This window comes from Vicia villosa, linkage group LG5 (genome assembly GCF_029867415.1).
Source record: "Vicia villosa cultivar HV-30 ecotype Madison, WI linkage group LG5, Vvil1.0, whole genome shotgun sequence".
In the NCBI taxonomy this organism is placed as follows: domain Eukaryota; kingdom Viridiplantae; phylum Streptophyta; class Magnoliopsida; order Fabales; family Fabaceae; genus Vicia; species Vicia villosa.
This window is the reverse complement of record NC_081184.1, coordinates 2,486,338-2,507,568: the sequence shown is the minus strand read 5'-3', so window position 1 is coordinate 2,507,568 and position 21,231 is coordinate 2,486,338. Positions and strand designations below refer to the sequence as shown.

The 21,231-nt window shown below is 37.2% G+C and overlaps 3 protein-coding genes across 4 annotated transcripts; 1 reads left to right on the top strand and 2 right to left on the bottom strand.

The window, feature by feature from the left end:
- Window positions 1-22: 22 nt before the first annotated feature.
- LOC131601140 (mediator of RNA polymerase II transcription subunit 15a-like) lies at window positions 23-19,586 on the bottom strand. Its single transcript, XM_058872891.1, has 8 exons — window positions 19,546-19,586; window positions 19,316-19,399; window positions 2,654-2,765; window positions 2,426-2,537; window positions 2,107-2,227; window positions 1,529-1,677; window positions 1,281-1,355; window positions 23-1,098 (listed from the first exon to the last, which is right to left on the bottom strand). The coding sequence occupies exons 3-8, from the start codon at window positions 2,749-2,751 to the stop codon at window positions 163-165; spliced, it is 1,491 nt and encodes a 496-aa protein (XP_058728874.1). The 5' UTR covers window positions 2,752-2,765; window positions 19,316-19,399; window positions 19,546-19,586; the 3' UTR covers window positions 23-162.
- On the top strand, window positions 10,260-11,533 carry LOC131601141 (uncharacterized). Of its 2 annotated transcripts, XM_058872893.1 has the most exons (5): window positions 10,260-10,289; window positions 10,400-10,472; window positions 10,547-10,658; window positions 10,756-10,846; window positions 10,930-11,533. In XM_058872893.1, exons 2-5 carry the CDS (start codon window positions 10,408-10,410, stop codon window positions 11,511-11,513), a joined length of 852 nt encoding a protein of 283 aa, XP_058728876.1. In that variant the 5' UTR covers window positions 10,260-10,289; window positions 10,400-10,407; the 3' UTR covers window positions 11,514-11,533. The 2 variants fall into 2 exon arrangements, with proteins under 2 accessions (XP_058728876.1, XP_058728875.1); XM_058872892.1 differs by lacking the exon at window positions 10,260-10,289 and having other exon boundaries at window positions 10,341-10,472.
- On the bottom strand, window positions 11,812-14,924 carry LOC131601142 (uncharacterized). Its single transcript, XM_058872894.1, has 2 exons — window positions 13,221-14,924; window positions 11,812-13,111 (listed from the first exon to the last, which is right to left on the bottom strand). Exons 1-2 carry the CDS (start codon window positions 13,320-13,322, stop codon window positions 12,392-12,394), a joined length of 822 nt encoding a protein of 273 aa, XP_058728877.1. The 5' UTR covers window positions 13,323-14,924; the 3' UTR covers window positions 11,812-12,391.
- Window positions 19,587-21,231: the final 1,645 nt, after the last annotated feature.

Below are 21,231 nucleotides of genomic sequence, written 5' to 3'. Positions count from 1 at the left end.
GTATAATAAAATTCGTCTACATGATATAACGCTTGATAATAATAGAAAATTTCACATGTCATGTTTATTGATACAATCATAGGTCTTTCTTTCATTGAACATAAAATGAACATCAAATTGCATTGCAGTTTGAAATTATATTTCATGGTTTCCCTCCATTTGTTACATACACTTATAAAATAGAAGAAAAGAAACCCAAAAAGAAAAAAGAACTAGGATGAGTAACTTCATCTTCATGGTGACACTCTCAATCTGCTTCTTCAACTTCTCAATCTTTTTTGAACTTATCTCTTTCAAAAGTTCTTTTCCAAATTCTTTCCCAAAATCTTTTCCAGAAGTAGCTGCAAAAGCATTAAAATATGAACCATCTAGACCACTGAATTCGGCCAATAAAGGAAGGGCTGATATCCCATGAGTCCCGATGGAAAGGGATTGAGTCGCTGCTGCCGCACTTGATGATGAAAAACCAGGAACAGGCTTCTGAGAATCTACTAGCACAAAATGCGAGTTAGAAGACTGCAAATGTGGTGCAACTTTTGCTAGAGACTGTTGATGAGTTTGTTGGTCAACTTGGGGAGATGAGTGTTGCAATTTTTGTTGAAGGGAGCTCACGGGATTCTGTTGCAGAGAGCTTACAGAATTTCCTAGCCCGGCGTCTACATTATTACTTGGTTGAATTGTATTCAACATATTTTGTTGTGTTGATGATAAACCAGACATAGAATTGTGCGGCAAGCTCGCAGCATTGTTCTGCTGTAGAGTCACTGCAGAACCTTGTATGTTTGATGGCTGCATTTGAGAGATCATTTGCTTTTCAAGAGACGGTAGTGAAGTAACTTGAGCTTGTGACTGTGGCATCGAAGATATATGAGTTGGGGGAAGCTGTCCTGGTTGCAAGGACGAGATGCCTTCCCTAGTCCTTAATGAATTTATGAATTTCACAATCTGCTTTTCATATGATCCCAATTTTTCCTTCAAACTAAGCGTAATGCTGTTCTTAGGAAGCTGTAGGAAAAATATAATCCGTTCCAACATCATTCTATATACCTTCAACTTTTCTATCTGATCTGACTTTGGCTGTTGAGGAGTAGAGCCACACTGATAAATGAAAAATGAACTTGTTATGATTGAGAAGAGTTTTTGACACCTTTCATTTACAGTATTATTTTTATAATAAATCCTGTGGCTTTTAAGTGAAAGCGTTTGTTCTTAGCGATTCTCGACCCTGATTTAACAATATCAGCTTTGGTAACTGGTAAGTCAAAGAATCGTGAACATACCTTCTGAAGTCTCATAGTAATTTCCTGGAGCATTTCTTTCAGATCTGGCAAGTAATTTTCTTTCATGGTTTGCAACTGTAGATTGAAACAGGCAAAGTCAAATAATCACAACATTATTGTGGTCAAACATCAGCAGTGTATATATAATAACCCTTCTCTATTTTACTATATGATTTGCTTGACTAATTTCTACAGTCTTTGCAAGACTTTTGTGACAATATAAAAGTGATAAAAAAATAGCTTAGTACCTTTTGGTACGGTTCTTCTTGCCAATCACCCCCGTATGGTTGTGCATTCTGTGTTATAGAATCTACACTGCCGCTTGGTTGTGCAGTCTGTGTTATAGAATCTACACCGCCGCTTGGTTGTGCAGTCTGTGTTGTAGAATCTACGGAAGCTACAACATATGTGTTACGAAAATCTAATGAACATACAATGCTAATAAAATACATGAGAGTGTGACAACAGGTTAACAATAAAAAGTGTCTACATAAGGAAAAACTACAAGCGCAGGGGCTACCGGGGTGTCATAAGAATCCCACATTGAATGAACTATGGACTTAAATACACCATTTTCAATATAACGTTTCAATTTCTAGTTCATTAAAGAATTTCCCAAGGTCACAGTGTGAACATTTACCTTAAAGTTTAAGTAACAAAATAACGCTACTCTCATTTTCTGCTAGTACTTTGCAAATGCCCCAAAGATAAAGGATCTAAATAAACATTTCTCAGTATTTAAATACATAAATAATTAAATAGGATTTCCCAACTTTGGTAGCATACCCGAATACAACCACCGAAACCCCAAATAATATATGCTTACCTTGTTCAGGCGGATTATTGCTAGGACCTCCTTCATTTGATGTCATATTGTTGGCAACGGTGTCTCGATGTTTGGCCTCCATTGTAAGCAATTTCATCGCAATCTTTCGGAGATATTCAGACTGAAAAAGAAGGCACACAATTAGCGAGTTAAACAATTGATCTTCAACATATGGAAACCTAACCTGCCTTTGAGGACGAGAAAGACAAACAATGTTGTTCATTGATAGAAAAAAAAAACTAGTTATCATAACATGACGACTTGTATTTATATAGGTCAAATCCCTCTAACAGATTTGATTCAATTAGTTACAACGAACCGGGCTTCTGGAAACAGTATAAATCTTATCTTCAAACTTTTGAGCAATCGTCTGAAGTTCATGCAATCCCTCATTCCCAGAAACGGGAAGAAATTTTTGTAATGTGTCCGTTCTACAAACGAATAGCAACATTACTTTATATTTAGATAACTAAAGTGACAGAGATTGTTTATACAATCAATGGCATAATCAGAAAACAAGATTAGTGGTGTAAAAAATTCTTGTTACATTTTATTGACAACTTTTTTGCGGGATTCAGGATGCACTTTAGGTCTCCAAACAATAGTGTCAAGAGTGGGTTGAGAATCCTGATTATTGGAATCCATTGGATCTGAATTACCTGATGAATGTGAAAACAATGAAATGTGAAAACAATGAAATGTGAAAACAGATGGTAGTAAAACAAATGTTTATATAGAGAAGAGGAGTTGATGAAAAGTTCAAAAGAAAAATAGCTACACAAATATGTATGCCAAATATATCTCTAGGTGGTGGGAGTAGGGTCACAGTTAGTTAGTTTACGAGAATTTTAAGTGAGACACCTAAAATCATGCCCATCCCTCACATAGTATTACCAAAAATATTTGTGTGTAATTCCAAGGTTCTCAAACTTCAAGAAGTTCTTCCATTCCAACTCATCTGCTTATTTTTAACTTAAGAAGTTGTGTGTGTAATTTTTTAATTTCTAAATTATTATTTATATCTTGAATGAATTAATGTTGAGTTGTGATCTACTATAATTTATATTATTTAATTTTTTTAATAAATATAACAAAGCTTGAATTAAAAAATTAAAATAATTAAACTTAAGTTTGAATACTAGCTATATATCAAAAAAACATCTTTATTATGTCTCAAATATAACTAATAAATATAAATATCATATAGAAAATACATGATAAAAAAATACTTTTACATAACTAAATTATTTTAAATATATACATTTATCATCTTGATTTTAATTCTACTAACTATATCTAAATCAATGTTTTAAAAATCAGACCGAACTGTTCGGTTCAATCGGTTGGATCGGAAACTGAAGCTGACTCCGGTCTAGTCATCCTTATAAAACCGCAGGTGGGTCAAAACCAAAGTTAAATCGAAAAAAATTAGATTGACCCGCTCAAACCAAAGAACCGGAGTCGGTTTTGTAAAACCGTCTAGTTCAAAGAAATGTCCGTCATTGGCCAATTTTAATATTTTTTATAAAAAAATTGAAAATATTTATTATGTTAACATCAATACTTAAAATATTTTTTATTCACAATAAAGAAACTTTTTTTTAAAACGAAAGCGCAACCAAATTTCTAAGTTATGATACTATGTTATAGTTTTGTTTTGTTTCTTTAAGCGCACAATTGTATTGTATAACTATGTCTATCATTGATTTCATAGTATTAAGTTTGTAATGGATTTTTAACTTTATATTTTGAATTTAGGCTTAAATAGTTTTTTGGTCCCGGTAAGTTAACAAGTTTTTGTGTTTAATTCCTAAGTTTTTTTAGGTCCAAATCCCTATATGTCTATGTCCGTAACGTGGTCCCAATAGGGGTTGAACCCATGCCTTTACAATAATAAACTATTCTCATATCTTCACCCTCAACCTTCATACACACAATTTTTTTTGTCTTATATAGTCTTTTCATCTTGTAAGTTGGTGTGTTTTTGGTTTTAGTCCCTAAATCTCTTTTTTTTCCTTACGGTTTTAGTACCATATTTTGAAATTTTGTTCATGTATTTTTTTGGCTTTAGTCCTTAATTTCGGATTTCTCTTACTTCATTTTACTCTAAGTATAATTTTTTGACAGAATAGATGAAAAAAATTATTAGTCTCGTCATTTGGCTTCAGCAACTCAAATTAGGTTTTATACACTGAATGAGAAGAAAAAGAATGAACGATATTGAAGAGAGGATATGAAGATTAAAGTAAAAATGCAATTGAGAATGATGGTTGAAATGATTGAAAAAAATGAATGATCTTGTGCATGATTAAATAGAGGTTGAAAATGAGTTTGAAGGTGAGGAAAATGGAGATTGAGATGGAGATGAATTTAGTTTATTATTGACACACTTATGTAATACTCCCTCCGTTTCTTTTTAAGTGTCGTTTTAGCATAAAGCTCTTCAACCAAGATAGTGTATTGTTAGAATTATTTCCCTATTTTACCCTCGTTTATTTTCTCTTTCCAAATAAATTCAATCATACTCTCTCTCTCTCTCTCTCTCTTTTTCCAATAACTAATTGAGAAAATAATTAATTTTATGGAAAATGTGAAGTGGAGTTATTGATAAAATAAGGGTATAATTGACAATTTATAACATTAAACTATAAAAACACTTAAATAGAAACAAAAAAATTCTTCTAAAATGACACTTAAAAAGAAATCGGAGGGAGTATATATTTGTGTTGCAATGTTGTTAATATTGAAGAGTAATTCAATATTCAGAAGATGGACTGATCTTCTGATGGTTACTCAGAAGATAGTATTGACCAGAAAATGTTATCTTTTGGGTCCCATTAGCTTAGCTGTTTAGTAGTAAGGGTACTTTAGTATTTTTGTAGTACTGTACCTTAGACTTGTTCACTAAGTTTACTGTTTTAGGGCTTATGTGGCAAGATTTTCTTTTCTTATAAATAGCCTTGTAATAGCTATCATTAGCAGAATACAACATTTATTCTCTCATCTCTTTTGCGCCGTTATTCTCTTTGTCACCATCTTTATTCATTGTGCACCAACAATTGGTATCTAGAGCTCCGGTTCCAAACACAGGGAAACACGAGTGAACGTGAGTTTGTGTGACTGTGTGATTGATTTTGTTTCTGGGAAACAAGTTGTGTTGAATCACATTTTTCTTGATTGTTTGTGGGTTGGGAAACACTGTGTGAGTGTGAGTGAAATCTGTTTTTGTCTGCACAAGTTTAAAGATGAGTGGAAGCAACTTGAATACCAAACTTCCAGTTCTTGATGGTAAAAACTGGAATAGATGGATGATTCAAATGCGTGTATTATTTGGTGCTCAAGATGTTCTAGATCTTGTCACTGGAGGATATATTCCGGTTGCAGCGGATGCAACGGAAGAACAAAGAGAAGCGCAGAGAGAGACGAAGAAGAGAGACCAAAAGGCGTTGTTCTTCATCCATTAGTGTGTGGATGTGAATGTGTTTGAGAAGATTGCTGATTCTATGACGTCAAAGGAGGCGTGGGATATACTGGTCAGGTGTTACGGTGGTGACGTATCAGTGAAGAAGGTGAAGCTTCAATCCCTGAGAAAGCAATATGAGAATCTCAACATGAAGAACAATGAGAAAGTCTCTGAGTATATCTCTAGAGTGATTGTGATCACTAATGAGATGAAGGCTTGTGGAGAAACTCTTTCTGAACAAGTAATCATAGAGAAGATATTGAGGTCACTTACTCCTCAATTTGATTATATTGTTGTATCCATTGAACATTCTAAAGATCTGGAAACCATGAGAATAGAAGAGTTGCAAAGCAGTTTAGAAGCACAAGAGTTGCGTCTGACTGAGAGAACTTCTGAGAGAGAAGTTGAGCAAGCTCTGAAGGCTTCTTTTGTCAAGAAGGACCAGAAGCATAGACGTGGTGATAGATTCCAGAAGGAAGCCTCAACTTCTGATGAGAAGAGATATCAGAAGGGAAAGGATAAGAAGAAAGTTCAATGTTACTGTTGCAAACAGTTTGGCCATTTTGCTAGAGACTGTTTGGCAAACAAAGGAAGGAGATCAGAAGAAGCAAATATAGCCAGAGGAGGATCAGATGATGAACCTGTGCTATTGATGGCTTCAGAGTCGGACAAAAGATGTTCGTCAGAATGGTGGTATATGGACACTGGGTGTTCAAATCACTTGATTGGAAACAAACAATGGCTGATAGACTTTGACTCTGAAAGGAGGACAAAGATCAGATGTGCTGATGATAAGTATCTTTATGCAGAAGGTATGGGAAATGTCAAAGTCAAAGTGAAGAATGGAAAGACTGTTCTGATCAAGGATGTTTGGTATGTTCCTGGAATCAGAAGCAATCTGATGAGTGTGGGTCAGCTCATTGAGAAAGGTTTCTCAGTTGTTATGAAGAACAACCTCTTGAAGTTGTATGATTCCAATCAAAAGTTGATTATGCAATCTGAACAGGGAATCAACAGAACATTCAAGGTGAATGTAGAAACAGCTGAAACAGAGTGTCTGAGTGCTGAAGGCTCAGAAGGTGATAGTAAGCTGTGGCACAAGAGGTTGGGGCACTTGAACTATAGAAGTCTGGGGCATCTAAGTTCTAAGAAGCTCGTACGTGGCATTCCTAAGATTGTAAAGCCTGAGAAGTCATGTGAGGTATGCATGAAAGGCAAACAACCCAGATTGCCATTTGTATCAGAAGTTGCTCCAAGAGCAAAGCATGCTCTGGGAGTAGTGCACTCTGATGTGTGTGGACCATTTCCAGAACCTTCACTTGGAGGAAATAGGTATTTTGTGTCTTTTGTGGATGAGTTCACAAGAATGACGTGGGTAACTCTCATTAAGTTTAAGAATGAGGTGTTTACAGAATTCCAGAAGTTCAAGGTGAAGGCTGAGAAGCAGAGTGGTCAGAAGATAAAGATTCTCAGAACGGATGGTGGAGGCGAGTATAACTCTACAGAATTCCAGAAGTTCTGTGATGATAATGGAATTGAGCATGAAGTTACTGCTCCTTATACTCCTCAACACAATGGTCTTGCTGAACGTAGAAACCGTACTTTGCTTGATATGACGAGAAGTATGCTTAAAGAGAAGAAGCTTCCTCATAATCTATGGGGAGAAGCTGTTGCTACTGCAGCATATGTGCTCAACAGGTGTCCAACGAAGAGGCTAAAGGAAATTGTTCCTTTAGAGAAGTGGACTAAAGAGAAGCAAAGTGTTAGTCATCTAAAGGTTTTTGGTTCTGTGTGTTACAAACACATTCCAGAAGCTAGAAGGAAGAAGCTGGATAATAGAAGCAAAGTGATGTTATTGGTGGGGTACCACAGTACAGGTGCATACAAGCTCTATTGTCCAGAGACTAACAAAGTTGAAGTCAGTAGAGACGTCATTGTGAAGGAATCAGAAGTTTGGGATTGGGGAGAGTCTCAACCAACTTCTGATGTAGAGATAACTTTTGAAGAAAAGTTAGAGTCAGAAGATGAAGAATCTTCTGAAGACGAGTCAGAAGATGAAGCATCTTCTGAAGATGAGTCAGATGGAGAATCTGATTCTGATCCAGAGTCTGGTGGTAGTCATGATTCTGGAAGGGAAAACTCTGAAGACATAGGGTCTGGAGGACAAGCTTCTGGAGATGATCATGGAGGTGGTGACTCTGGAGTAGTTGACTCTGAAGTAGCTCAGCGACCACAAAGAGTCAGAACTATACCAAGAAGGTTTGCAGATTTTGACATGTTGCAAGACACAGAAGTTGACTCAGAAGGAGAGGTCATTCAGTGCGCCATGTTAGTAGATTCTGAACCAGTGAGTATAGAAGAAGCGCTCAAGAAGAAGGTCTGGCTGAATGCCATGAAAGAAGAACTTGAGGCTATAGAAAGAAACAAAACTTGGAAGCTGACAGAACTTCCAAAGAAGAAGAAAGCCATCAGCGTCAGATGGGTTTTCAAAGTAAAGCTGAAGCCAGATGGATTAGTTGGTAAACACAAAGCAAGGCTAGTGGCTAGAGGTTTTCTTCAGAAACCTGGACTAGATTACTTTGAGGTGTTTGCTCCTGTAGCTAGACATGAAACAATCAGACTGGTGATTGCGTTAGCTGCGAACAGAGGTTGGTCCTTGATGCATCTGGATGTAAAGTCTGCATTTCTGAACGGTCCATTACAAGAGGAGGTATACGTGTCACAACCCCCTGGCTTTGTGAAAAAGAATAAGGAAGGGATGGTGTACAAATTATACAAAGCTCTGTATGGATTGAAGCAAGCGCCCAGAGCTTGGAATTTGAAAATTGATTCATTTTTCAAGAAGCAAGGGTTTCAGAAGTGTGAGATGGAATATGGAGTTTATGTGCAACATTCTGGAAGCAATATGATTCTGTTGTGTCTTTATGTTGATGACATATTGCTTACGGGGAGTTGTCCAGAAGATCTGATGAAGTTCAAGAAGGTGCTGATGAATGAGTTTGAGATTACAGACCTTGGGAAAATGTCATATTTTCTAGGGATGGAGATTCTGTACTCAGAAGATGGTATCATTCTGCATCAGTTGAAGTATGAGTTAGAACTTCTGAAGAAATTCAAGATGGAGAATTGCAAAGCTGCTGTTACACCGTCAGAAGTGAATCAGAAGTTGGACTCTGATTCTGAAGGTGAAGATGTTGATGCTACGGTATTCAAACAACTGGTTGGTTCTCTAAGGTATTTGTGTAATACCAGGCCTGATATATGCTATGCAGTTGGATTGGTTAGTAGGTTCATGAGTAAACCTAAGTGGTCCCATTACCAAGCTGCCGTCAGAGTCTTGAGATATGTCAAGGGAACTCTGAAGTTTGGCATATTGTTTCCTTCTGGGAGAAAGGAAGAATCAGAGTTATTGAGTTATTCTGATTCTGATTGGTGTGGAGACAGAGTTGATAGAAGGAGTACTTCTGGATATTTGTTCATGTTTCTGGGAGGCCCTATCTCTTGGAGTTCCAAGAAGCAACCTGTTGTTGCTCTATCAACCTGTGAAGCTGAGTACATCGCAGGCGCTGTAGCTGCATGTCAAGCTGTGTGGCTTCTGAATCTATTAGAAGACCTGAAGATTAGGGTGAAGAAGCCTCTGAAGCTGATGATTGATAACAAGTCTGCAATCAATCTTGCCAAGAATCCGGTGTTACACGGAAGAAGCAAGCATATTGAGACTAAGTACCATTTCTTGAGAAGCCAAGTCCAGAATGGAACATTAGAAGTTGTGCACTGTAGCACTCAGAAGCAAGTGGCAGATGTTCTGACGAAGGCGATCAAGACGGATCAATTTCTGCTCTTGAGGGATGGAATTGGCGTTGTCAGTTTTGATTGAAGAATATGAATTAAGGGATGGTATTGAAGAGTAATTCAATATTCAGAAGATGGACTGATCTTCTGATGGTTACTCAGAAGATAGTATTGACCAGAAAATGTTATCTTTTGGGTCCCATTAGCTTAGCTGTTTAGTAGTAAGGGTACTTTAGTATTTTTGTAGTACTGTACCTTAGACTTGTTCACTAAGTTTACTGTTTTAGGGCTTATGTGGCAAGATTTTCTTTTCTTATAAATAGCCTTGTAATAGCTATCATTAGCAGAATACAACATTTATTCTCTCATCTCTTTTGCGCCGTTATTCTCTTTGTCACCATCTTTATTCATTGTGCACCAACAGTTAACAAATTCAATTGATGGCCTAATGGATAGAGAATTGCTTATTATTGTAAATGAACCTTGAACCGAAAGTCTTGTTGGTTTAATCTCCAATCTGATTTTTAAAATATTAATTTAAATAATATTTGGCCAATATTCATACATGTATTCACACTGGATTAATAGGGCCATCTCTTTATGAACCAGAGAGCTTGCATTATTAAGTATTCGGCATTTCTTATGCCTTTGATTAATAAAGCTTCTAACTTAGGCCTTTAAAAAGAAAGTAAATAATCTAATATGTAAAAAAGATAAAATGATTTTTTTAATAAAAGTTGGGACTATGCTGTATTCCAATTCGATAGTACTAACTTTTAACTTTATATCGTTTCTTAAAGAAAAGGACGTGGCACCCACTTCAACCATTGCCTATAAATTGTTTATTTTAAATCTCTCTTGTTAATTTCACAGGAAGAGTAAGAGAAAAGAAACCCTCTAAGAGCTTTGTTCAACCTAAAAGTCAAAGGTAACCGTATCTTTTTCTTTTTCTATCTCCTTCCTCTTTTTAATTCATTTTCTTAATCACCAAGAATTATCCTCTAACTATGGTAATGATTCTTAGTATGATGAAAACAGAAAACACCATGAATACATCTTACTGGAGAGCTCAACTTCCACCTGATACACGCCCCAGAATTGTCAATAAAATGTAAGTTCCAGTGCCAAAACTTGAGTATTCATTTCAAATTTAATAATGCTGAAACAATTTCTTTTTATCTCTAGTTTGGACTCTCTAAAAAGACATTTTCCAATTTCTGTTTCTGGGGGTTTACTTGAACTTCAGAAAATTGCTCAAGAGTTTGAAGACAAAATATTTATGTCTGCAATAAGTCAGGTACATTAATTATGAAGATTGTGGAACCTCAATTTTCATTTATGTTACTTTTACAATTATGTTGATCATAGATTTTTTTAACCTCTTTCTTTTTCAGTCTGATTATTTACGGAAAATATCTTTAAAGCTGCTTACAATGGAGACCAAATCTCAAAGCACCGTTACCAACAATATACTGCCTACTCAAGGTTAGTATTTTTCGTATATATAGTCCAAATACATTAATTCTTCAATGAACCTAAAAAGTAGATTTCTTCTTATATTAATTCAGGAAATTTTGGAATAGCTCCTATCTCAGTTGCTGTGTCTAATGCCCTTAGGAATCAAAACAACACTAGGCTTAACTTCACTTACAAGACCAATATTCCCGCTGAGGTGCCACCGAGCTCTTCTACTGTCCCATCATTAGGACAGGAGAAAGAGTATCCATTGATACAGCCTGACCATTTTAAACGGAAGAGGATTTCTTTGGGGAATTCTTCATATTCTTCTGAAAGAACGGAGTCTGGAATCCCCAAAGATCCTTCTACTACAACGGTTATTCACGACCATAATAACTTGTTTCTTCAAAGTGAAGTTTTGAATTTTGCAGGACAGATGGAGCCTTCTAAAGTTGTTTCACTTGGTTTGGAGAACATCTTTGATGCCGTGGCCACTAATGCGATGTGGCTCAACTCTGTTGCTAACGAAGCTAAAGGTGTTTGTAAGACTTGGCCTCATGAGAAGATGAAATATGAAGAAGACCTCAAACGTCTCACCGACGAATTGGTGAAAAAGGATGAATTAATTGCTCAACTAAGGGAAGAGAACATCAACTTGACAAAGAAGTCGGAGAGGGAAAAATATGAACTCTGATCCCAACTAGAATCTTCGAAGAAGGCTTGTGAAAATGCGCATAAATCACTAAGGGAGGTTCAGAAGAAAAATTCGGATATTGAAAAATCTGCTGACAAGTTAAGTAAAATAAATAGATCCGTTATAACAACATGTATACTTTGTTACGGTAGATCAAGAGAAGGACTGATTACTGTCCTTTCTAACATGTTGCAATGATAATTATGTTAGAAAGATATTTTTTTGCATACAATATATAACTGGCATTCAATATATTAGATGTGGTGATAAATTTGTATGAAATTGTTTGATAAGGTACACGATGAAAAACAATTTTCATAATGGACAATAGGGGGTTAAAAATATAAGGGCAAGAGGTATGCAATGTTGTTCATGATTAATATAATGAGTGAAAAGGATTGAAGTAATGTATTGACTCGATTGATTAATAATGATTGAGTTAGAAGTTACATTTATAACAGGGATTCGTTCTATACTAGCTTATTGTATGTCCAACTATAGAGGATCTAATTGAGACATAGATAACTAGCCAGTAAACAAACAGATTGTTAAACAAGTTGTCTCTATGAACTAATTAATTCAGTAAAAATGATAGAATATGTATATATTTGTTAATATAATATATATTTATATTTGTATATAAGTCTCACATCTAACTATAACCTGTAATAAACGGTAAATTTTTTTCTATATAAAACAGTCTCCGTAGTGCTATTCTCACATATCTCTTCTCCTAACAATGTGTCAATCAAACTCTTGAAGCTCAAATTTCAGGTATATGCTTAGTAACTTAGTAACTTGGTCAAGAGCTTAGTTGAAACCCAGATCAAACTGCTTCCGTTTTTATTTTACTTAACTTGCCAAAAGATTTTTCAAGATTAAATCTTCTGAACCTCCTCTAGTGATTTATGGGCATTTTTCAGCAATGTCTTGGCATTTTCACAAGCCTTCTTCGAAGATTCTAGTTGGGCTGAGAGTTCATATTTTTCCCTCTCCGACTTCTTTGTCAAGTTGACATTCTCTTCCTTTAGTTGAGCAATCAATTCATCCTTTTTCACCAATTCGTCGGTCAGACGTTGGAGGTCTTCTTCATATTTCATCTTCTCATGAGGCCAACTCTTAAAAACATCTTTAGCTTCGTTAGCAACAGAGTTGAGCCACATTGCATTATTGACCACGGCATCAAAGATGTTCTCCAAACCAAGTGAAACAACTTTAGAAGGCTCCATTTGTCCTGCAAAATTCAAAACTTCACTCTGAAGAAACAAGTTACTATAGTCGTGAATAACCGTTATAGTAGTAGGATCTTTGGGAATTCCAGACTCGGTTCTTTCAGAAGAATATGAAGAGTTCCCCAAAGAAACCCTCTTCCGCTTAAAACGGTCAGGCGGTATCAATGGATATTCTTTCTCATGTCCTAGTGGTACCGTAGATGAATTTGATCGCACCTCAGCGAGAATATTGGTCTTGTAAGTGGAGTTAAGCCCAATGTTGTTTTGATTCCTAAGGGCATTAGACAGTATATTGTTGGTAATGGTGTTGGGAGATTTAGTCTCCATCGATAGCATCTTTAAAGATATTTTCCGTAAATAATCAGACTGAAAAAGAAAGAACACCGAAACTAAGTTAAAAAATCTATGTTCCACATAGTTGTAAAAGTACCATAAATGAAAAAATGGAGGTTCACAATTTTCCTAATTAATGTACCTGACTTGTTGCAGACATAAATATTTTGTCTTCAAACTTTTGAGCAATTTTTTGAAGTTCAAGTAAGCCCTCATAAGAAAGATTTATCGCCATTATCGCCATCAGTGCTGTCAATCAATAGTTTTTTTTTATGGCATTTTCCTAGTTCTGCTAGGGTTTGTTTCTTTTCTTCTCCCACTGAGAAGCTTTGATCTCTTTCTTTTCCTGGTTTTTTTGGGTCCGTACTACCTTTTGACTACACAGAATGGCAAATCCGAATATTAACGACATATCACTGCAAGAGGAGGATGATGAAGGGGGGTTTTGTTTCGATGTGGAGGATGAATGTACAGAAGTTGGTGATCTTCGACTGTGTCTTGTTGGAAGGTTTTTGTGTGATAAACCAATCCATGTTATGTCTATGAAGAAGAGAGTGGCGGATATGTGGCGTCCGGTCAAGGGGGTCATTATCAAGAAAGCTTTGGAAGGATTATTTCTGTTTCAATTTTCTCATAAGCTAGATATGGAGGCTGCGCTGAAAGGAGGGCCCTGGACTTTCGGTAGTCATTTGTTGATCATTGATAGAGTACAGATCGGAATGCAAATTGAACACATCCCGTTGTTCCATGTTGAATTCTGGGTTCAGATTCATAACCTTCCTGCAGGGCTTATGTTGGAGAAAGTCGGCAAAGCTATGGCTAATTATATTGGTTCATTCGTGGAGTATGATAAAAATAATAATTCTAGCTTATGGAGGCAGTATATGCGCTTGAGAGTGAAAGTGGATGTCCGTCAGCCGTTAAAGAAAAATTCCAGAGTTAAAAATAAAGGCGGAGAGTGGTGTACGGTTAATTTTAAGTATGAGAATCTGGGACTTTTCTGTTTTGTATGTGGATTACTGGGTCATTCGGAACAGAAGTGTGAAATTCGTTTCGCTATGGAGGATGATAATGGATTGAGAGGTTGGTCTAATGATATTAGGGTGGAGAATAGGAGGTTCACTAATGCTGCAAGCTCAAAATGGCTGAAGGAGGAAGGTGTGGGTAGAGATTCACCAAAGTGCTCCGTTGATGAACATGAGGCGCGTGCTCACCACGTCAGCACAGATGCATCTGCAACTGACTTTTCACCCGTAGGGGCCCACCACGATTTGACTATTACTGGTGGAATCTGTGACAATCATGAGACATTAATGCATTGTCAAATTATTCCCAAGCATCCTATTATGAACATTAAAATGCCAGCCGCGTCAACAAGTGCCACGGTATTGTTTTCAGAAGGAAGTTTTGGCGACAACCAGACAAACCAATCATTGACAATTAATGAGGCTGTCCCCCCACTACCAAAACCTAATGCTGCTATTCAGTGGCTGTCCAATCCTGTATCGTCCCTTAACCATAAATCCACCGGCCCATCATTTTCAACCCAACCAATCATAAGCCCACAAATATCCAACATGCAAATTCCGGAAAAATTAAACCATAAACATATTGTGTTCTCTCAACCCAAACAAGCTATCTTGCCCAGTAATAACAGTTCTTTACACACGCAAAAAACCAGTAACTTAACCACCAAACCCCATAAATTCAAACCAAAAACTTCCATTTCAAAACAGATGAACAGTAGTAAAGCAGTCAATCACATTTCCCATACTCCTAACCATGATAAGCTTCCTCTGAGTTATGCTATCCAACCATCATTTTCTGAAGTTACTGATGGCGATAATGGCGAAGGCCCGCTTGAACGTAAAAGACGCAGAGAACATGTTTCCAGTAGTAGTGCAGAGAGGGTAGAAGCATCCCAGACTTTTTTATCGGCAGGTCCTGGCAGCCAGGACTGCCGGGACCAATGAAAATTCTTAGCTGGAATTGTCGGAGCTTGGGCAACCCGCGTGCAATTCCAAACTTGCGACAACTCGCTCAAAAACACCGGCCGGATGTTCTATTCCTGTCGGAGACGTTGTCAAAGAAGCAGGAGCTAGAGAGTATTCGTATTTTGTTGAAGTTTGATTCTTGTTTGTCGGTTGACGTTGTTGGTCGAAGCGGAGGTTTGGCGGTGCTGTGGAAGGAGACTGCTAACTGTAGAGTTTTGAACTACTCTAGAAACTATATTAATATGTTAGTTGAAGACGAGGTCAAAGGGGAATGGTGTCTTACGTGTTACTATGGATATCCAGAGAGAAATCGAAGACGAGAGGCTTGGGGAATGCTTCGTGATCTTAGAGATTTATCTAATGCTCCTTGGTGCGTTATTGGAGATTTTAACGACTTGCTCTCGCAAAATGATAAAGTCGGTATCCATCAACATCCCAACTGGATGTGTGCCGGTTTCCGGGAAGCTGTCACAGATTGTAACTTAATGGATATTCCTTTGGAAGGTCACCCCTTCACTTGGATTAAAAGTAGAGGCACCGATCATGTTATTGAAGAAAGGTTAGATCGAGCTCTCGTTTCGCAAGGTTGGTGGGACAATTACCCGGATGCTAAACTACTCAATTTACTTGCCTCTCATTCAGACCACAGTCCCATCTTGTTGCACTGTGATCCAATCCAATGTAACCGCCCCAAAAAATACTGCTTTCGGTTTGAGAACGCTTGGTTAAAAGAGGAGGATTTGAATGCTGTTGTTCACAAAGGTTGGCATGCTGAGGCAAATGGTGGAGTACTGTTACGTATCAGTAATTGTGCAAAGGAGTTATCAAATTGGAATAAGGCAAGCTATACTCAAAAGAGACGCAATCTTTCTCTGCATATGGCAGCCATGGAGGCTGCAAGATTGTCTAACGATGAAAGCGCAGCTGGCAGGTTTTTTGAGGCACAGAGGGAATATAACAAAGTTCTGGTTCAGGAGGAAATATTCTGGAAACAAAGAGCTAAAATACATTGGTTACGATACGGCGACTCAAATTCAAAATTTTTCCATAGGTCAGCCACAGTGAGGAAGAATTTCAAGAGGTTAGATATGCTTGTTGATGAGACAGGGGCGGTGGCTAGAGATCAAGAAGGATTGTGCCGTATTGCAAATTCTTATTTTAAGGAGCTGTTTGAAGCAAAGGAAGGAGAATATGATCCAGTTTTAAATTACATTCAACCGGTTATATCGTATGATGATAATCGTAAATTGTTGACTCACATTACCAAAGCAGAGCTATATGAAGCCCTTATTCAAATGCATCCGGATAAGTCTCTCGACCCTGATGGTTTCAACCCGGCATTTTACCAAAATTTTTGGGAGTTATGCGGTGATGATATTTTCCAGGCTACTTCTATGTGGTTGACAAGAGGTTATTTCCCACCAGAGCTTAATGAGACTAATATTTGTCTCATTCCCAAATGTGCTACCCCAAAGGAAATGAAGGACCTTCGTCCCATCTCTCTCTGTAATGTTGTCTATAAGATAGTTGCTAAGTTGTTAGCTAATCGTCTGAAATTGGTCTTGGATAAATGTGTCTCAGAAGAGCAATCAGCTTTCGTGGAAGGGAGGTCCATTCTTGATAATGCTATGGTAGCTTCGGAAATTATTCACGCTTTGAAAAGAAAAACAAAGGGTAACATGGCTAATCTGGCGCTGAAAATTGATATTAGTAAAGCTTATGACAGAGTGGATTGGGGATTCCTTAGAGGTATTCTGCTTCGACTTGGCTTTGATGAGAGATGGACCCATTGGGTGATGATGTGTGTAACTTCGGTGCACTATTCTGTTCTTGTTAATTCGGATAGAGTCGGACCCATTATTCCAGGAAGAGGACTGAGACAAGGCGATCCTCTGTCACCTTATATATTCATCCTTGTCTCTGAAGGCCTCTCTGCTCTTATTAAGAGAGGGGTGTCTCGCGGAGATCTCCATGGAGCACAGATCTGCAGGGGGGCACCCAGTGTGTCCCACTTGCTTTTTGCTGACGATTGTTTTCTTTTTTGCAGGGCAAATATTTTGGAAGTGTCAAATCTCATGGAAATCCTTAAAACTTATGCTGAGGCGACGGGTCAAGTGATCAACCTTACTAAGTCAGAAGTGTTTTTCAGCCGTAATTTGAGTGTGTCGGCCCAAGAGGATTTAGCGAATGTGATGGGGGTGAGACTTGTGTTGGGAACAGGAACTTATTTGGGTTTACCTTCCATGATTGGTAGAAGCAAGAAGGCGGTGTTCTCATTTGTTAAGGATCGAATATGGAAAAGAATTAATTCTTGGAGTGGTAGATCTTTATCTAGAGCGGGGAAAGAGGTTATGATTAAATCAGTGCTTCAGTCAATTCCCGCTTATATTATGAGTGTCTATTTGATTCCGGATGGGGTGGTGAGAGATATTGAGAAAATGCTTAACGCATTTTGGTGGGGGGGAGGTCATAATAACAGAGGTATAAGATGGTTGGCTTGGGATAGAATGACTATGCGAAAGAGTGAAGGAGGTATGGGATTTAGGGACTTCAAAGCTTTTAATATGGCTATGGTAGCAAAGCAAGGATGGAATCTTATGGCGAAACCCAACTCTCTTGTGGCTAGAATCTTTAAAGCAAGGTATTTTCCTCGCTCCTCCTTCTTTGATTCTAAGGTTGGTAACAATCCGAGTTTTATATGGCGGAGTTTGTGGAAAGCTAAGGATGTTCTTAAGCTTGGTAGTAGGTGGAGTATTGGTGAAGGGAGTAGCATTAAGGTTATGTTGGATCCTTGGCTTCGGGAGAAAGGAAGTTGGTGGGTTAGTGGTCCTCAAGTGCAAGAAGTGCATGATCTCTATGTAAAAGATCTTTTGCTCCCCAATGTCAAACAATGGGATGTGGGGAAGGTGAACTCTCTTTTTGGTCATACGGGGGCTGAAATCATTCTTAGAGTGCCGTTGGTGGAGGATGTAGTGGAAGATAGGTTGGTTTGGCAAGAGGAAAAGAATGGTGATTATAGCGTGAAATCGGGATATAGACTTTGGAAAAGGTTGCACACTGGTACTTTGCATTATGGTATTGAGGGTAATTGGAAGAATTTGTGGAACATTTCCGCACCACCTAGAGCCAAACACTTGTTATGGCGGATTTGTCGGGGCTGCCTTCCGACTCGTACTATGTTGCAACATCATCATGTTCCTTGCCCATCTCTTTGTCCTTGGTGTGATTGTGAAGATGAAGATGATTGGCATGTTTTTTTCGGTTGCGCGTCTACTTCTCAAAGTTGGCGGGCAGCAGGTTTGTCATCCTTAATCGACTCTCGTTTACAATCATTTCATGATGCTAAGTCCCTTATTTTTGACGTTTGTAGTCGAGAGGACCGTAGGGATGCTGGTAGATTTGCTGTTATGCTTGAGGTCCTTTGGCGAAGTAGAAATAATGTGGTTTGGCAAGATGTCCGAGAAGATGCTATAAGAATTGGTTTACAAGCATATCACAACTGGTATGATTGGTTTATAGCTATAGAGGAGCATGCTATGTGTGATAATAATAATAATTCAGTGGCTTGGATTCCGCCTATGATAAATCAGTTGAAGTGTAATGTTGATGCAGGTTTTAATAACGTTCGTGGTACGACTAATAGAGGGTGGTGTTTTAGGGATCATTTGGGGAGATTCATCAGAGCAGGTGTAGCTTGGGATGTGGGTCTTTTTTCTGTTCACGAAGCCGAAGCCATGGCTTTGAAGGAAGCAATCCAACATGCCATCTCCTCCCATTTCTCTTATGTTGTCTTTGAAAGTGATTGTCAATTAGTCGTAAATTCTATTAAAGCCAAGCATGTTGGCTCCTCTGAGTTTAGTTTTATAATTAAGTCTATTCAGAATTTGTTATGTTGTTTTCCGAACTTTGAGGTAAAGTTCATTAAGCGCCAAGCGAATTCGGTTGCCCATTCCTTAGCTAAGGCAGCCAATTCTTGGTCTAGGCGTAGTTCCCTTAATATGATACCTCCTTGTATTGAGATTGATTTGATGAATGAAAGCTCTTAAGTTTGTTCTTGTCAAAAAAAAAAAAGTAAGCCCTCATAACCAGAAAAAGGAAGATGTCTTTTTAATGTGTCCAATCTACAGATAAAAAGAAATTGTTTCACAAACACAAATATGTTGACACCAGTAATAATTTAAAAAAATAATAACGTACAAAACAAATTTCAATTTAAAACTCTAGTTTTGGCACCGGAACTTACATTTTATCGACAATTTTCGGGCGTGAATCAGGTGGAAGTTGAGCTCTCCAGTCAGATGTATCCATAGTGAGCACAGGATCCTGACTAAGTCTCTAATTATTAGAATCACTAAAATTTGAATTAACTGTAGATCAATTCCTTAATCATTATGATTGTTAGATACAAATTCTTGGTGATTAAGAAAGCTAATTAAAAAGAGCAAGGAGACAGAAAAATAAAAGAAACGGTACCTTTGACTTTAAGGATGAACAAACCAAAGCACTTAAGGATGTTTTTCTTTTCTCTTTCCTCTTCGTGTGAAATGAATAACAGAGTTTTAAAATCATCAATTTATAGGCAATGGTTGAAATGGGTACCTAGTCATTTTCCACTATATTTATTACTATATATCTTCTATAACTATATATAAACGGGATAGAGGTGTTTGGACTGACCTTCCAAAATTACCCTTTTATTATCAATTTTTTCAAACTTTATTTTCTAACTTATTTTAAAATAATAAATTATTAAAGGGAAGTTGAGCAATTACAGTTTAAAAAATCATAACACAACCACCGCAGGTATAAAGCGCTCAAAGTATTTTATCCAATAAACTGCTTCATCTTGTGCAACTACTAACACCCAACTTTCATTATATAACAATAGGGTAACATAGGGAAATATTTTGAATTTTTGCGTATGCATCTGTTTGCCTCTCTCTCATATAAATACACACGAAATTACATAATAACTGCATGAAAAAAACTGCAGTAGTTTTGTTTTTGGTTTTTAAAAGAGAAGGATGATACAATATAGTTAGAATATTTTTCTCTTTAATGTCAATATGTTTAAAATCTATTTCTTTTTGATGCCATTTACTATTAATATTAGGGATGTCAACGGGGCAGATATTGTTCGGAGGATGCTTCTCCACTCCCCGCCCCGCTCCCAAATTTAGTCCCCATCCCCATCCCCAATCCCCGCCACGGGGGAATATTTCCCTCCATCCCCATCCCCACAGATCCCCACGGATATCCACGGAGATCGAATCTTAAGAAAATTTCTACACTTTTTGATCAAAACTATGACACTAGTATTTTGTTTTTTTTCTGTATTTTTTAAAACGCATATATTTGCATCTTTATTTTCTAAAAAAAATCAAAATTCATCTTACATCAATAATAAATAAAAAAGCAAAAGAACTTGATGTTGCTAATATTTTTTATGTAAAAATAAATAAATAGTAACATAACTTCTTGCTACCGTGCTTCAACTAATTTACTACCACAATACTGATGTCGTCCAACGCAAGTGGTTAATTATGTGTGACAAATCTATAACTTCTAATTACTCTTCATTTTCTAATACATTGTGAAATTATATAATTATATAATATATATAAAATATATAAATTAACATATATCTTCGGAGTCGGGGAATCCACGGGGACGGAGGATACTTTCCCAATCCCCGCCCCAAACTGTTATCGGGGGAACTTTTCCCTCCATCCCCATCCCCACGGGGAAAAAAATCCCCAACTTCGAATCTCCGCACAGATATTCCCCACAGGATCCCCATTAACAGATGCAATTGACATCCCTAATTAATATTTAGCACACAAGCAAGTAATGCAAAATGTATAATATTGACCTTCATATTTTCACATGAAATTTGGTTGTTGAGAATAATTTTGTAAAGTTACAAATTTAATGAATTGAAGTTTGACTCCATTAAAATGTTTTAATTTTTTTTTATTTTGTTGTACTCTTATTTTTATGTTTGGAGGGAGAGAGATGTGAATATTCATGTTGCAACATATCCCAAAAAATTTCTTAAAGATATACACATATTAGAGAGAGAAAAATATATACAACTAATTAGCGAGAGCAAGAGAGAGAGAGATGTGAATATTCATGTTGCAACGTACACCAAAAAAC